This window comes from Xiphias gladius, chromosome 24 (assembly GCF_016859285.1).
Source record: "Xiphias gladius isolate SHS-SW01 ecotype Sanya breed wild chromosome 24, ASM1685928v1, whole genome shotgun sequence".
Classification (NCBI taxonomy): domain Eukaryota; kingdom Metazoa; phylum Chordata; class Actinopteri; order Istiophoriformes; family Xiphiidae; genus Xiphias; species Xiphias gladius.
Window position 1 is genome coordinate 697,585 of NC_053423.1, and position 16,168 is coordinate 713,752.

Genomic DNA, 16,168 nt, shown 5'->3' on the forward strand with positions numbered 1-16,168 from the left:
TCTATTATTTCTATGAGTAATAGTGTCCATGCATCCAGAATGACTCTACCTGAATGATTATTTCTTCCTTACAGCTAATTTCAAAAAGACACTATCATTTACTGCGCTTAATAATAACAATATCATCATCTCACTAAATGTTTCACCTAAAGAATAAAATGAAACATAAGCGATGGCATAGTGAAGTTTCTTGTTGTAACAACATACCCACTTATATTTTATAATGACACTTTTACTCAGATCAGTTGATGTGCCATCAACTTATGTCAGATTTGGTATGTCCCACTATACATATTTTATTTATTATATTAACTTTCCTTTATATTTTCTGCAAGTTATATTTAAATTGAAAAACATTTTTCAAGAAAATTCTTTTGGAAACCATTAACTACCTATAAACCCATCTAATTAAACTCAGGGCTGGTATACACACTGGTAAAATAAAGTGTTTAAATTCCCTTCTCTGCTGGATAAATACTCACTTGTTACTTTACTTGTTTATTTATTTATTTTAGTTTAGCTTAAAGCAAATTAAAATATATACTGGAATTGAATACTAAAGGCATCTAAGAATAGCTGTAGAATGTAAATGCCCAGGTTCCTAAAACCCCTATATTCCCCCAAAAATACTGAGGCCAAATTACTTTGTCAAGCTACCATAGAAACTGCTCCTTCAAAAGTGACGAATGACATGCTTTAATTTTGAAGGCGTGATATGTAACTTCCTGCGTACTCTTCTTTAATTGTTTGTATTTGACGCATAAAGCTCCGCTCTTTCCAGGTTGGACCTGCTGTTGAACGACCATCCACTTCCTGCGGGGAGGCGGAATTTTTGGCTCAGCGGAGTTTTGTTTGTCCTGATTTAATTTCTGGAGCTGAGACATTTATTAAAACACTTGTTTTAAGGATTTATTGAATTCATTTGCCGAGATGGGCTGTGCTGGATTCACCTGCTCCAAGCACTCCCTGTGCGCGCTCAACATCCTCTATGTTGTGAGTATCTACAGCCGGATTTCCCATATGGATTATTATACTACCGCTTCCATAAATAGACATAGTGTTTGAAATCATCCCGTAGCGTGTAAATACAGTGAAGGAAACGTCCTGCTGTAAGCAACTCATTGGGGAGGTCTGACACTTATTTTAATCAATTGTTCAATGTGGCACCAGGTTGAGATGCCCACTGTGCCCACCAGATAAAGCGAATGAGAGATAACAAGTTTTAAAAAAGCAGCCTGCTGTCTTTTTACGATGAAAATATCTGCAGAGTCCAGCTTTTAGGGCTTTAATGTTATTTCCTCCCCCTCGAATTTTATGGCATAGCAAAGGACGTCCTGTCTGTCAAAGCTTTGTCTGTAACCCAACCTCTGATAGCACTTATCATCGCTGCAACTTGAACTATAGGTCTATATATATATATATATATATATATATATATATATATATATATATATATATACTCGTAAAGGTTTTACTTCATGGTTCATGGTTCACATGCAGGGCCTCAGAAAGGGCCTGGACAAAGATCCTTGCAGTCATTTTAAAGGGACACTCCACTGATTGTACATGTCAGTAGGGAGTACTACTGAGCCTGTGTTTTTTAATTTTTTCTGTTGGTGTGGAGAAAACTTGTTCGATGATGTCATAATGATGTAATGATGATATAATAGTTGTCTCAGATTGGGTAACTTACTATATACTACAAAATATTTTCTTAACAGATAGTTTGAAAACTTGATCTCTGCTGCTTCAAGTTTCACCATTCTTTTTCCATCTATCTGTACCAACTCCATGAAAGTGCAATGCTAAATTGCTTTACCACCATGTTAAAGAATAGGTTCACATTTTTAACGTGTATCTTAACACAATACTTACATTTACTATTGATAGTTAATTCGATTATTAGTTATTGCTGGCTTTATATATTTGATCTGTCTATACTGGCTGTGAAGACATCCCTTTTAAAAGTAATTTCAGTGTAAGAGATGGAGGAAAAAATCCACAGTCCTCCTTCAGTGCATTAAAAAAGCATTGTAAAGTTCAGATGAAGTTAATATGAGGGTTCAGCTTTCTGAGTCCGACAAATTAACTGGGATATCTTCGAAAGTTAAGAATGCATTTTTGATGTAGGACTGTAGATTTTGTTCCCCTTCTCTGACATTAAAATTGCTTTAGGAAGGGATCACTTCAAGGCCAGACTTTAAAAATGTGAGCCTATCCTTTAAGTAAAAAATGTCGGCCTTTGTCAGTGATCATAAACAAAGTTTAATAATCATGCAAACAAGGATGGTGTTAACCTTTTTCCTCTGAGTCCTCTATACAAGGACAGCTAATTTAAGATTTTACATACAAATGGACATTTTTATATAGTAAAGGATCTAAATACTTTTTCCGCTATGAATTATATTTATTGTTCAGTTTTCTGCAATGTACTGTATATACAGTATGTGTATGATCATGTGGCTCAGGAGGTAACCAGAAGGTCGGTGGTTCGATCCCCACCTCTAACAATCCACATGTCGAAGTGTCTTTGGGCAAGATACTGAACCCCAAATTTCCTCCAATGTATCATCGGTGTGTGAATGTGTGTGTATAGAAAAAGCGCTGTTTGTATAGAAAAGCGCTGTATGAATGTGTGTGTGAATGGGTCAATGTGGCAGTAGTGTAAAGCGCTCTGAGTGGTCAGTAAGACTAAAGAAAAGCGCTATGTAAGTGCAGTCCATTTACCACCAAACAGCCGTTTGTGTGGCTCCCGGGTCAGTCAGACTGATGGTGGTCAATGTCCACACAGACAGCACTATAAGACATCACAATTAAGCTCCTTGTGAAGGGTTCAAATAGGAGATTAAACTAACAGCTGTTTTTCTTCCTGATAGGATTTAATCCTTTCAAGTTTTAGAAAGGGGGACTTTTTTTAATTTAAGCTGCATATAGTGAATATTTTCATTTGGTATTGAAATCTTAAAATTTTTACAAAGATTACATATATTACAAATTATTTGTTACTCCTTTACAAAATAATTATAGCATTTAGCATTCAGACTCCGACTGCATTTCTGTTCTGCAGATGGTAAGTCTGCTGATGATTGGTATCGCAGCATGGGGGAAGTGGTTTGGTCTGGTCTCCAGCTTCCAGCTTGTAGGAGGCGTAATTGGTGTGGGGATCTTCCTATTCTTTGTGGCCCTGGCCGGCCTCATCGGAGCCATGAAGCATCATCAGGTCCTACTCTTCTTTGTATCCTTCACAATGCTCATGATATGGATGTTATCACTGTTATTTGTTTTGCAACTTATATAGTATGGTGGATTTCTGACATTACCACCCAGAAAATGTCAGGTTCTTGTAGTAGATCAGTATTTAAAAAAGGGAATTCTTAACTGAAATGCATCGAAAAGCACTGCTACTCTTCTTTTATCTGTATCTGACTTTTGATCACATACTAAATGTACCAGCAGGTGTTTTCCTTCAGCTGTAAATGACAAAACACCTGCTGTGACATCACTGATTGGGGTGTGGCCAGTGGTAGGTGGTGTTAAGTGTACTTTTAAACTTTGGACATTCAGGCTAGTTTCCCTCTTCTTCCAATCTTTATCTCTCTCCTCTCTCATCCTGTTGCTTTCTGCAGGTACTTCTGCCTCTGGAGCTGTAAAGTCTGGATCTGTGACTGCAAACCACCTATTGCCCCCATGATCCTGCTCAACAGGATCATGGGAGCATGATACTGCTCAACACCCACTCCTTTAAGTATTATTATTATTAGGGGTCCAAGCCCAAGGGGACTGGGGCCATACATGCAAAGCAGCATGGCTCCCAGTACAAGTGGTGCTGGGAACCCTATTGTAATCGCTCAGGTTTTTATTATTAGGGGTCCGCATTTTGGCCAGTAACTCCCGCAAAGTACATTGCACATTGAAAAACCTTACATGCAAGTATTCCGTGAATGTAGATTAATCTCATCATATAGGCGAGGCCCATTTCCTCCTTTTGTTTTTATTTTGGAAAACCGCGAAATATTCAAAATCTACCCTTTTGAACTCCTCCTAGACTTTTAATCCAATTGACAAGAAATTTTGCACATAAAATCTATTAACTCTCATGCTAAAAAGTTATTAAAGAATTTTGATACTCCAAAAAGTAATTTGCAGTCAAAACAGGAAGTGTTTCACATCTTTCCAATAACCACTCCTAATAACATGAAACTTGGTCCATTAGCTTCTCATTTAGTGCCAATTAGTCCAAAGGTGGTGCTTTTAATTGCAAAATCATGAAATATGCTTTAATTATTTTTCCAAACTACTTCCAGGCTGTAAATGCATACCTTGCATATATCATCTATGTACTCTCATGATCAGAAGTTATTAAAAGAGTTTTGATACTCCAAAAAATGTAAAAGTGACAAAGGAAAAACTTATACAAAGGAAGTGATGTTGTGTCTTTACATAGGTCTATCCGATTACGAAAAAACTTGGCCCAGTAGTTTTCCATGCCACACTGATGTTTTGTACCAAATCTGCTGCAAATTGGCCATTAGGTGCCGTTGTTACATAAAGTTATAAATATACAAAACCTACTTTTTCAAACTCATCTTAGATGTTATGTGCAACAATTTATGCAGAACTTCAAGCTAAGGAGCCTCGTGACTATTAGATCACTTATCCCAAAACTTGGGATAAGTCACAATATTCACTCAGCCCCAATTCCAGGGTTTATGCCATGCTAGGTTAACCACGCTTTCTGGAATAACCCACTGAAATACCACTCAGAAACATTCCAACCTTGGTGGAATGCTTTTCAAATCTCTGTGCTGCTCTCAACCTGAGATATGCATTGTGGTTGTGAGGGCCACCAGCTGTAGATTGCGTTGGGGTCTTGGACCCCGTTAATGACTCCCTGCAGGTCTAGAAAGCAAAATTTTGAAAGATGCGGAACTTACTTTTTCGAAGTATTTGTGACCAACAAGCAATTTTTAATCTATCACAGAACGCTGTCCTCAACTCAGTGTTTTGGAAAATTCATTTTCCATTCATGTATGCATGTGTAATAAGATACAGAGTAGCATCATATTTCGCACTGTAGTCAGCCATGCAGAGACAGGGCAAACTGCTCTTTTTCCAGCCTGTAAACTGCAGACTTGAATTCTACTAATGTACAGTAGTTTAATAACACTGGCTGTAAGCAGGATTATGTGCACTATGTACAATTGTGTGTATTTTTTGTTGTTCCTTGACAGTGATGCTCAGTACATGATCATCCTCTTTATGGTGTTTATTGTGCAGTTTTCTGTTTCCAGTGCCTGTTTGGCCATCAACAGAGCACAACAGGTAAGATGAAAATGTTCGGTTTCACCATTAAAAATGCATTTGGTAGGAAACTTTTTTTGTTTGATAATGTGTGCTTACGTGTGCATTGATAACTGGCCAACCTGAACAGCTGCTTTTTACCAGGAAGAAGAAATGCAATACAAATTTGTAGAGCTGCAGTAGCCTCATAAGGCCACAATGTAATGCATGTGTAAAGGTGTTTTTCGACTTAACACCAAGTGAATTTTCACCTCACATTATTTGGCCACTGAATTTTTTTTGCAGGCAGTGTTTATTGGCCTCAAAAAGCACTTGTGTGTGTCAGTCATAGCCTCCAAGGGAGCTCCAAATTCAAAGGAACTCTAACTCTTCATTATTTTCCTCCACACTCCTCTCCTTTTTCTTACCTCCATACATTCATGAATTGGAGAAGAAAGCCTCATTATAAGTGCAAATTTTTTGCTGACTGAAACATTATCAACTTGTGCACACGCTTCCTGACATCATTTTGTGCCACTTAGGGCAAATCATCCTTTATTCCTTAACTTTATATGCAGTACACAACAAAATTTGAGATGTGCTACATCTCAAATTTGATTCATGTTCAGTGTTAGCACGCCTTTACAGCGGATCTCGTTTGCCACTGTAGTCATATCAACACTCACAAGCTAACAAGTAGCTTGCCTGTAAGCAAACATTTTGTAAATGAAAGACCCAAAGTTTCTCCAACAGTTTACATGACTCTCGGAAATTTTGGAGGTAAGGGACATACAAAAGAGCTCCAGAAAATATAACAATAATCCAAAGAAATTTATCCACAGGAGGTAAAGACTAAACTTGATGACATAACCATTTTTATTTATCAGCAAATGACTACAGAGCTAATATAATTCACATTCTTTAACACAGAGTTGAAATTTTCCAACTTTTGACTACTCCCTTTTGTTGTATCGCTGGTCAGTAAGCATCCCCTGCTATGAGATGGTTTGAGGAGACATTTACTTGTGTCCCATAGAAAATGAATAGGGGTCAACACTTCACATAGCGCGCAACATTCAGTGGGTCTTAATCCTTATCCCCCTTCTCAGAGAGGGCCTGTTTCATTCCAAAGGCTCAGAGAAATGTGTCCTTCATTTGCCTGAACATAAGCAGTCCCAAAAAAACTGCATGTCAGTAACATGTTTGAATTTGAGTTACCCTCAACTTCAAATAATTTTGTTCAGGCGGTCCTCACACACTGGTACATCCTTCACATGCAAAGCCACTGCCAGATGGAAGCCTGGCATAAACATCACTGTTTGTTCTTCTTAGCTGCCTAGATGTATTGATGATGTTTTCTTGGAGTGGCTGAAAGGCATTCTGGGTCATGTAGGACATCAGTAGATGAAGTAGAAGAGGACAAGGCAGGATGTGAGGATTTGGCTGAAGCAAAAGAAATTACAGCACTTAATTCTTGTAATGATTAAAGATCCTAGACTGATGATATTGAATGTGGCACAAGCAGAACAGGTAACATTTTCCCTCCCCTTCAGATTCCTGCCTTAGAGGAACAGTGATACATTAGCCAGAAATCAACATTTGACAAAGTTAATGTGAATAGTTAAATACAGACAAAGACCTCAGCACCTTCAGGGAACCTAATCCATTACCACTAATTCAGCACAGCTCATTTTCATATCGTCCTTTCTAAGGAAGTGTCTTTGCTTGTATTTGTGGTGTCAGTAATGAAGTGGAAGGGATTTATGGTTGCTGTTTGGAAGCTTTGATGAGATAGAGAGCACTCCCCTGCTTATGAACCCAGTAATAAGACAGAAAAGTGCACACCTTTCTAATACTGATGATGAATGAATGAAAGCACCAGGATTTCTGGGAAATCCCATTGCTTATGATTTTTTTTTATTTTGAAAAACGCTATAAATATTCTTTTTATTCTGCTATATGCAATTTATTTACATCATACTCAAGGCCCAGACTTATTAATGTTCCCATCCAGATATGTTTTAGGACAAAAATATTCTGTCTTGAGTAATAATTTGTGTCAGTCAGATGTTATTGCCACAAAAAAGTTAAAATACCTCCTTAAAAAATACATTTTTGACTGGAGGAGGACTTTAAGCAGCTCAGAAGTATCCATCCAACTACTCATGTAGAAAGTTAAACTAGCACTAATATACTGCTGCCTCTTTGGACTTATTCAGAAGGTTTCTACACATTGGGTGATTTACAACACAGCAGTTGCAGTTTGGTGTATTCAGCAATGGAAACCTGACACTGCAGAAAATAGAATTGTCAGATTTAAGTGTATAGACAAAGAGCCTGGTTAATACATTAATTGATACAGGACTTTGTAAAAGTAAGGCACTAAAAGTAAAGTCAGGAGTCTTTCAAAAATAATGCCATGAATAGTTTTTATGAAACTTATCCAAAGTGCAGTAAATATAAAAAAGCTAAATCAGATGGGCCTTTAAAACAGCACCAGTTCTCCTCCTTACACCTGCACACAGTTTTTCAGGTACTTGGCAGGTAGGTTGTTTCAAGCAACTTTAAAAAACTTGTCACAATTCTTTAGCGGATTTAGGCCTATTGTCTTCATGTAATCCTAGACTGACTCCATTATGTTGGGATCAGGGGCTCTGTTAAAAGCAAAATTTTGGACTTAAGTGGAAGATAAAAGTAAAAATCCTTCCATTTTCTATTACTCAAAGGTTTAAGAATAAAAACTATTTGTGAAAAGTCTTTTCACTTCAAAAGTCTATAATAATAAAAATAATAATAATACATTAGCTGAAGGGTCCGCCAAATCTCTGACTGGCTGTTCCTTCTCTAATCAGATGTGATCAGTCGTTATTTCTTGAGAGTTGCTCTTAAAAGTGACTGAGCTGCATTTGCAGAAATGAATCCCCAGGTTTGCAAGGAAGTTCAACCATGCTTCTCTGTTGCCTTTAGACACTGATTATGTAGCCCAGTTCGTGTGTTTCAGTGCACATGTGAGTTGCTTGACTTTGCAAATCTTTTATAAAGACCACTTCTGACTAGGCTTCTCAGACTGTAGATGGTGTACAACTGGTTTCTGCCAGTTCTGAGCTGATGGTGCTGCTGGACATCTTCCCATTTCGAAGGGAAGTTTGCTTGATGTGTCTTTCATCTGCTGCAACTACTGTGTTTTCGGTCCTTAGCCTGACCCTTGTACATCTGCAAAAGAGCTTGGATAGAACATCTGGAAACACCTGTCTGCTGCCTAAGTTCTTCCTGTGAGAGAGCTTACTGATGCAGGATGACCACCTTGTGTCTTGTTGTGTAAGAATTAAGCAGCATCAACTTTTTAGTCTGGCCGTCCCTCAGCCACTTTTATTCGTCCTACACAGTTGTTTTTGTTTCACTTCAAGATTTTGGTTCATCATACATATCATGTTGTCCTTCATCAGCACCCGTTTGGTTTCATTGTTTAATCATGAATTAGGCTATATGCCCATAAATTACTGCTGTTGCGATTCAGCCAGAGGTTAATGCTGGTTAACATGTAGCCTTAATGGGGCATGTTTCAGTCACTATTTCATACTTGTTCCATTGTTTGGCAACAGAAACAGAAAAACATTTAAATGAGAACAGCTTTCTTGGGAATTCAGCTGTAATAAGTTACTGTATATCTGAGAGAGTAGGAGAGAAGCAAACAATAAACAATAAAGTCATATACTAGGTTTTGACCAAGTCTTGTTAATCTGAAAAGTGGTATGTTTCTTTGTTATTTTCATAATAGCAGACCAATATCTCATGGAAAGTTTCACTATTTGCAAAATGAATGTTTGGAAATCTAAAATATGATATTTCCTATTAACACACTAATGCAGAAAACAATCATCTAAAATAATTTAAATGTTTTTGCAAATAATCTAAAGTGACTAAAACGTAAACAGTACTGTATTTATAAAAACATCTCATGATATTTACCAATACACTGTTTGCGTAGTAGACTGCAACTATACACTGCCAAGCCCTGACAAAATATACGTATATACAAATTACCGGAACAGGTCATTTGACTCAGATGTGTGATATCATCCAAGTCAGCCCTATTCAGTCACAATGTAAGCCGAATAGTTTCTGTTTCTGTAGGGCCAGCCATGTGTTCTCCTCTGAATCCCCCACAAGTTCAGTCACAAAGTTGATTCAATTTTTGTCAAAACAGTATGTTTTAATAAGCTCATCATGTTATGTCTCCGCCTATGAATCGTTTCTGCCTGAACACCACCTCCTGAACACTTTGCTCAGGGCTGCATGGACAATGAATCACACTCTGTCCACTTCCGTGATGTTTTGGCAACATGTTAATGATCCCCCACCACCTCCATTAGTTCATTGTATGATTTAAAATTAGAACCTCTCGTGTTATATCTTAAACACTTAAGCCAGTGTAGAATAAACATGTCGAAATGCTGTAACTGATTCAGTAATTTATACACAACCACTAAATGTGAAAATACTGTCAAATGAACAGTAATGGTTCATCTTGCTGTTATGTGTGCTGCAGGATCACCTGCTGGAGATGGGCTGGAATAACTCTCAGAGGGATGTGGAGAAGAGCATCAACTGCTGTGGCTTCAAACAGGTGGACCCCAACGGCACCTGTGACGCTGTGAGTTTGAATCAGTGCTAAATCATTACATGCTTCCTGGCCCCTGTTACATTTCAGCATGTTTAAATAGGCTGATGATTTCCCATTTGTCAGGATTTAATCATTTGAAGAATAGCAGTAAAATTCCATTTAGAGTAATAAAAGTCTCTATCCTTGCTGTGAGAAACATTTGCTTGATTTTCCTGTTTAAGTGTTTTCTCTCTTGTTCTCCTGAAGGCCTGTTTCCCCAACCACTTCTGCTTGCCCTGTGCAGATAAGATCCAGGAACATGCTGGAAAAGTTTTGCACTTTGTAGGAGGGATCGGACTCTTTTTCAGTTTCACTGAGGTAAGCCATCATATCTACAGCACTGCTGAAAGTTATTCGATACTGTGCAGAAGTATTAGCATTAGTAGTATTAGTAATATAGTACTAGCTGTAAAAATAGAAATAATAACAGTTTTAGCAACAGCAATCACAGTAGTAGTAGCAGTATACCTAAAACAGCTGGTCACTCTATTTTTATCAAATATTACAGGAGAAAACACTGCTTTTCAGCGGTGGATGAATCCACATTTGGTCCTCTATTATTTATTTCTAACAGGACATTGTGTGGGCCTGAGTCAAAATAAACTACAGTGTGTGTGTTCATGGTAATTAAGGAAAATTTCCCCCGGTGCACAGAGAAATAAGCTATGTCAGACTTAAACACACATAAACACACACACACACACACACACACACACACACACACACACACACACACACACACACACACATAGTATTGGTTAGTAGGAGAGGTTTATTGTTAGTTTGAGTCTTTTTATAGGACTTGTTGACAAAAAGAAAAACATAGAATACTGCCGGGGATAGGCAAATGTTACTGTTATCAGTGCTTTCTGACTGTTACTGTTACTGTTCTGTCAGATTCTGGGAGTGTGGCTCACGTATCGCTACAGGAACCAGAAGGACCCCAGAGCAAATCCGAGTGCTTTCCTGTGAGACAGCACCAGTTTAAGCCCCTATGCACTGTCACCTCACCACCTCTATGGACATTGGGCTTTGACTGTAAATAAAAGTGTGTTTCCACTGATTGCTGCAGAGATACTGTCATAATGAGAAGTGTAGGGCTGTAGTCAACCAAAGAAAATCTTGGTTTCCTAAAATTGTACCTTCTTTTCAACCAATCAGTGGTCGCGGGGGGAAAAAAAAAAAAATCTGCACGTAACCTCTAGATTAAATAAAATCGGCCACAGTGCCCTGAGTGCACTCAACCTGGTGTGCTTATTAGCCTAAATGAATTATTTATAATTCATTTAGTGTCTAAATGATTATATAATAAACATAAAAGGCTAGCATTTTAAATCATTTTAATCTAATTATTTTATACTGAAATTATAACAGACTCAGAGCCAACCAGCATGCACCTGCCCATATTAATATGATTTCTAAAAATAAAACTATCAACTGGCAAGCCCACCACAAGAACTACTGAGGAATATACGCTCAAAGCCTCAAGCATTAAACAGGAAAGTTTACAGAGCATCCTAATGCAGAAAAGTTAGCCTAACATTTTTAGATTATATGCAGTGTTTGTTGTTTAGCTATGATATGCAAACTGCTGTTTGCTGTAGTTTTGTGCTGACGCCGAGTAAATGTTCATAAACATTAAAAAAAAAGAACCTAGCAGTCTCCATTAGGTCAGGCGAGTTCAAAGTTGTGGGGGTATTTTCACAACTTTGTCTGTCCCTCACACCAAGGCATCAAATAATTGATTAATCCTAGAAGACTATTGACATAGTGATTTTCTCCTCATGAAAGTAACAGGCGAATGTCTAACCAATGAGAATTTGGTAGGACAAGAGCACATCGACCAACCAATCAGCCAGGAGATGACAGCACTAGTGATGTGGTTGGTTCTTAAGAGTGAAGTGTGTTCTGAAAACAAGTTGTTGGGTGTGAAGCTACAGCCCAGATTTTGCCTTCAGGTCTGCATAAGAGAAGTTTCTCCCACTGAATATAGTTTTTACACCTACAGTGGGCACTGTGGGTTTAAAAAAAAAAAAAAAAGAGGTAATTCTGTCTAAAGCAGTCTTGTATATTCCAAAAGTATTTATGCAGCCTGCCTGATATTGACCCTGAACACCTTTTTTCCCCTTTTTTTGTATTGTTGGTTTGTTCCATAAAAAAAAAAATAAAAGTCAGTCCCACTGTATGCAATGTCAACAACCACTCTGGTTTCACTGTGTGTAAGAATGAATAATGTATGAGGAGGATACATGGTTGTATCGTGTGTGTGTGTGTGTGTGTCTCTCTCTCTCTCTCGTACAAGTTTGTCTTGTTCCTAGCTGCCTGCTGTGTATTTGGCCTTTTGCATGACTCTAATGCAAATACTACTACTGTATGAAAACTGCAATGATGATTCTGTAAACCACTTGTCTGAGCCTTTGTCCTGTAAACCACATTAAAACACTCAGAATCAAAAGAAATCTGTTTCTCTGGATTTATATCTCTTGTTTCTTCTGTGGGAAATTATTAGGTGTTTAAGTATGTACAAAATGTTAAACTTCAAAACAGAAAAAAATATTTTTGTCTATCATTCTGTCAGGATTGCTGGTATCAGATCAAGCAGGTTGTATCCAAGTGGATCCTAAGATAGGCAGCTCTAGTGAATATACTTTGATAGTGGAAAAAAAAGAGACTTAAAAACAGATGAGATGACAAGGCTGGTAGGCAGGAACTCAGGCAGGCAGAGGCAACAAGAAAAACACATGCTGGTGGCAGGAACATGAGGAAAACGTGAGGGAACCAAAGGAAGAACATCAGCAGACGACAAGGAACAAAGGAAGCGACCAGATACATATATATAGGGCAAAGCTGATTGTTGAAAAAGGTGCAGATAGGGAGAGCTCAAGTGACTGCAGGGCTGATGATAAGTGGGAATAAGTGTATAACTGGCCAGGGCAAGCAGGTGAATGAGGACAGGGAGGAAAGTCTGAGGACATCTGATGGGTAACTAGAAGAAGGTAGGTGTGGGGAGATAAGAGGGGGAAACATGACCTGGGACCGATAAGAAGAGCCTGGAGACAGGGTTTCAAGGGGAAACACCTCTTGCTTTTGAATATCTCCCATAGTTCAGACTTATTGATGAAAGGTCCATAAATGTATTTTTGATTTTTCAAATCATAATTTAATCATTGACTATATTTATATCAGTTGACCCACAAATTATACCAGATTGTAGAGCTTTAGATATTATACAGACCAGTATAATGGTCTGAGGCAGGTTTCGTTAAGGGGCTGGAAAAGTCCAGGTGAACCATCTGTTCATGAATGTATTATATAGTTATGAGAGGTTGCCTCGCTCAGAATAAGAAATAGGGCAGATCATTTACAAAAATTATTTTTGAGTGGGTGTATACATATGCAAGAAAATGTCGGACTCCGTAGTTTTCTCTGGGCCCCTACCTAATCTGACCAGCGATGACATGTATAGCCACATCTTCATTCAACTGCTGGCTTTCGATTTGGTGTCCAGCAAACGATGTGGGCTTTGCAGAAAACTGGCACACTTTTTGGGGGAGACCTGGTCTGATGAAGAGAGACGGCATACATCCCACTTTGGATGGAGCAGCTCTCATATCTAGAAAACCTGACTGAGTTGATTAGTAGAACAAAACCATGACAACCCAGAGTTGAGACCAGGAGGCAGAGTTGCAGTCTTATACGCTTCTCTGTGCTTCCACTACAGCAGTCACCCACCCAAACCCCCATAGAGACTGTGTCTGCCCCCCGACCACCTTAATTAAATAACTCAAAAATAAACAGAAGAGGAGTTGTACACAGAAACCATCATATCTGGAAGAGCTCATAGTACCCTATTACCCCCCTAGAACACTGCGCTCCCAGAATGCAGGCTTGCTTGTGGTTCATGGAGTCTCCAAAAGTACAATAGGAGGCAGAGCCTTCAGTTATCAGGCTCCTCTACTGTGGAACCATCTTCCAGTTTTGGTCCGGGAGGCAGATACCTCTCCATGTTTAAAAGGAGGCTTAAAACCTTCCTTTTTGATAAAGCTTAAAGTTAGGGCTGGCTCAAGCTTGTCTTGAACCACCCCTTAGTTATGCTGTTATAGGCCTAGACTGCTGGGGGATTTCCCATGATGCACCAAGCTCCTCTCTCCTCCTCTTCCTCTCCATCTGCACGCATTCATATGGCATCAATGCTCGTTACTAACTTCACTTCTTCTCTCTCCCGTAGTTTTGTGCTTTTTCATCTCTCTCCTCTCTCTTCCTGTCGCTTTCTGCAGGTATTTCTGCCCCTGGTGCTAGAAAGTCTGGATCTGTGACTTCAAACCAACTAGTACCCCCATGATCCTGCTCAACACCCACTGCTTCAAGTATTATGATTATCATCTATTACTATATTTAGTTTTATTAGTACTATCATTCACCCTATTATTATAGTTAGTAATAATTAGTTGTATTATTAGTCTCATTATTGTTACATACCCTCTCTCTCTCTCTCTCTCTTTCTCTCTCAACCCAGCACCATGAGCCGGGCTCTGTTCAAGGCTTCTACCTGTTAAAAGGGAATTTTACCTTGCCACTGTCGCCAAGTACTTGCTCATGGGGGAATGTTGGGTCTCTGTAAATATACCTATAATAGGTCTAGATCTGTAGAGCAGGTCATGAAAAGTGCCCTGAGATAACCTCTGTTATGATTTGGCGCTATATAAATAAAATTTAATTAAATTGAATTCAATATTAGGACCAAATGGGGTGGTCCTTTAAAATACATTAATGCTATGAATGTATGTGTTACAGTGAGGAAATCTAACACAGAACAATATGGCTATAGATTATATTGATGGTAAATGAAATGTGATTAATACAATATATTATATTGGAAGACAGGAACCTATGAGAAATAGAATAATAAAGTTCTATTTTAGATATGTATGTCTATGTGTGCATACAGTTGTATGTTTGGGAAAAACTTTGGGCACATTGCATATTTTATTTATTTTTGAAGTGAAAAGATGTAAATACAACCCCTGCAGCAAAAACATATTAAACAAGACTAGGTCGACACCTTATATATGGTGTATGGTCAATGTGCAAAATTGAGGACGTAGTCTAAAACTGTTGTGGAACCACTGTAAACAACTACTTTCGATAGAAAGTAGCTGGAGCCTTTATCTGTTTGCTTCTCTCCTATCATTGTGCTCATGTATACAGTATTTTAATACAGCCAAATTCCCAATAAACCTTTTCTCATGTTTTTCTGTTTCTGTTGTCAGGCGTTACAAGTATGTCACAGTGACTGAAATGCGGTCCATTAAAAATACATGTTAACCAGCAGTCGCTTCCAAGCCATTTCCAAGCTGCTGCTCTGCACTGCCAAAATCTTGATTTCATAACCGTGTCGTCTGACAAAGTCACCTTACACATAAGTTAAAGACAACAGCTTTGCTGTGACTTGGGCTAAATTTATTTGTAAAACTATCTCTAGAGAGAGAGTTAGAAGCTCATTCACGTCTATGTCATCTGCTGTGCGGTCAATTGAATTAGACACATAGAGAGGTATGCATGTGGAGGGAAAGCACAACCTCGCACATATGAGCAATACCGGCAATACTGGCAGCTCTCTTCTACAGGAAGCAGCCACGGTTTGTCCAAAAAGACAAAAGCTAGATTTGTTCATAGAATTGACCCCTTTAGCAACTTTATTGAATAAAGGTTTAGGCAACTGAGAAGTTGTTAAATATAGAATCCAGCACCTTCAATTAATAAGTAATCTAGAATGCCACTCAGTAGGGCGCAGTACTCCGCCAAGGTGAAAAATGCCCTCTCTTGCAATGCTAATGAGAGTGATTGAAAAATTCCTGGATCCGTCCATTTCACCGGATACACACCAAAATATGTGAAAACATAACCTCCTTGATGGAGGTAATAAATCTGAGTGTCCAAACCATAGGTCCAAACAGAGAGCGAGAAAGATTAGCAGACGTACGCACTGAGGCGGGAGAGAAGCCCCTCCCCACAGATCATCATATGAGGCGACGATCCTATTAACATCCTTGTTGCAGCAGCAGCGATGCAAACCTAAACAGGGAACACAAAAATAGCTTCTCTACGTGTGATTAGAAAAGAACAGAAGCGCAGAAATGCTTGTTGTTGCACTTTTGGTGTGAACAGCAAGGCTACTGCTTGCATGAGACAGAGTTGGACTGGCCATCGGTCATACCAGGAGAT

The 16,168-nt window shown here is 38.6% G+C and overlaps 1 protein-coding gene across 1 annotated transcript; it reads left to right on the forward strand.

The window, feature by feature from the left end:
• The first annotated feature begins 794 nt into the window (after window positions 1–794).
• Window positions 795–11,633, forward strand: tspan13b (tetraspanin 13b). The gene is made up of 6 exons (XM_040122767.1): window positions 795–993; window positions 3,068–3,235; window positions 5,242–5,322; window positions 9,830–9,934; window positions 10,151–10,261; window positions 10,841–11,633. Exons 1-6 carry the CDS (start codon window positions 931–933, stop codon window positions 10,913–10,915), a joined length of 603 nt encoding a protein of 200 aa, XP_039978701.1. The 5' UTR covers window positions 795–930; the 3' UTR covers window positions 10,916–11,633.
• Window positions 11,634–16,168: the final 4,535 nt, after the last annotated feature.

Coding starts and splice junctions, on each gene's coding strand:
- tspan13b (XM_040122767.1), top strand. CDS start 931: ATGGGCTGTGCTGGATTCACCTGCTCCAAGCACTCCCTGTGCGCGCTC. Junction 994..3,067: donor CGCTCAACATCCTCTATGTT/GTGAGTATCTAC, acceptor TCTGTTCTGCAG/ATGGTAAGTCTGCTGATGAT. Junction 3,236..5,241: donor ATCAGGTCCTACTCTTCTTT/GTATCCTTCACA, acceptor AGTGATGCTCAG/TACATGATCATCCTCTTTAT.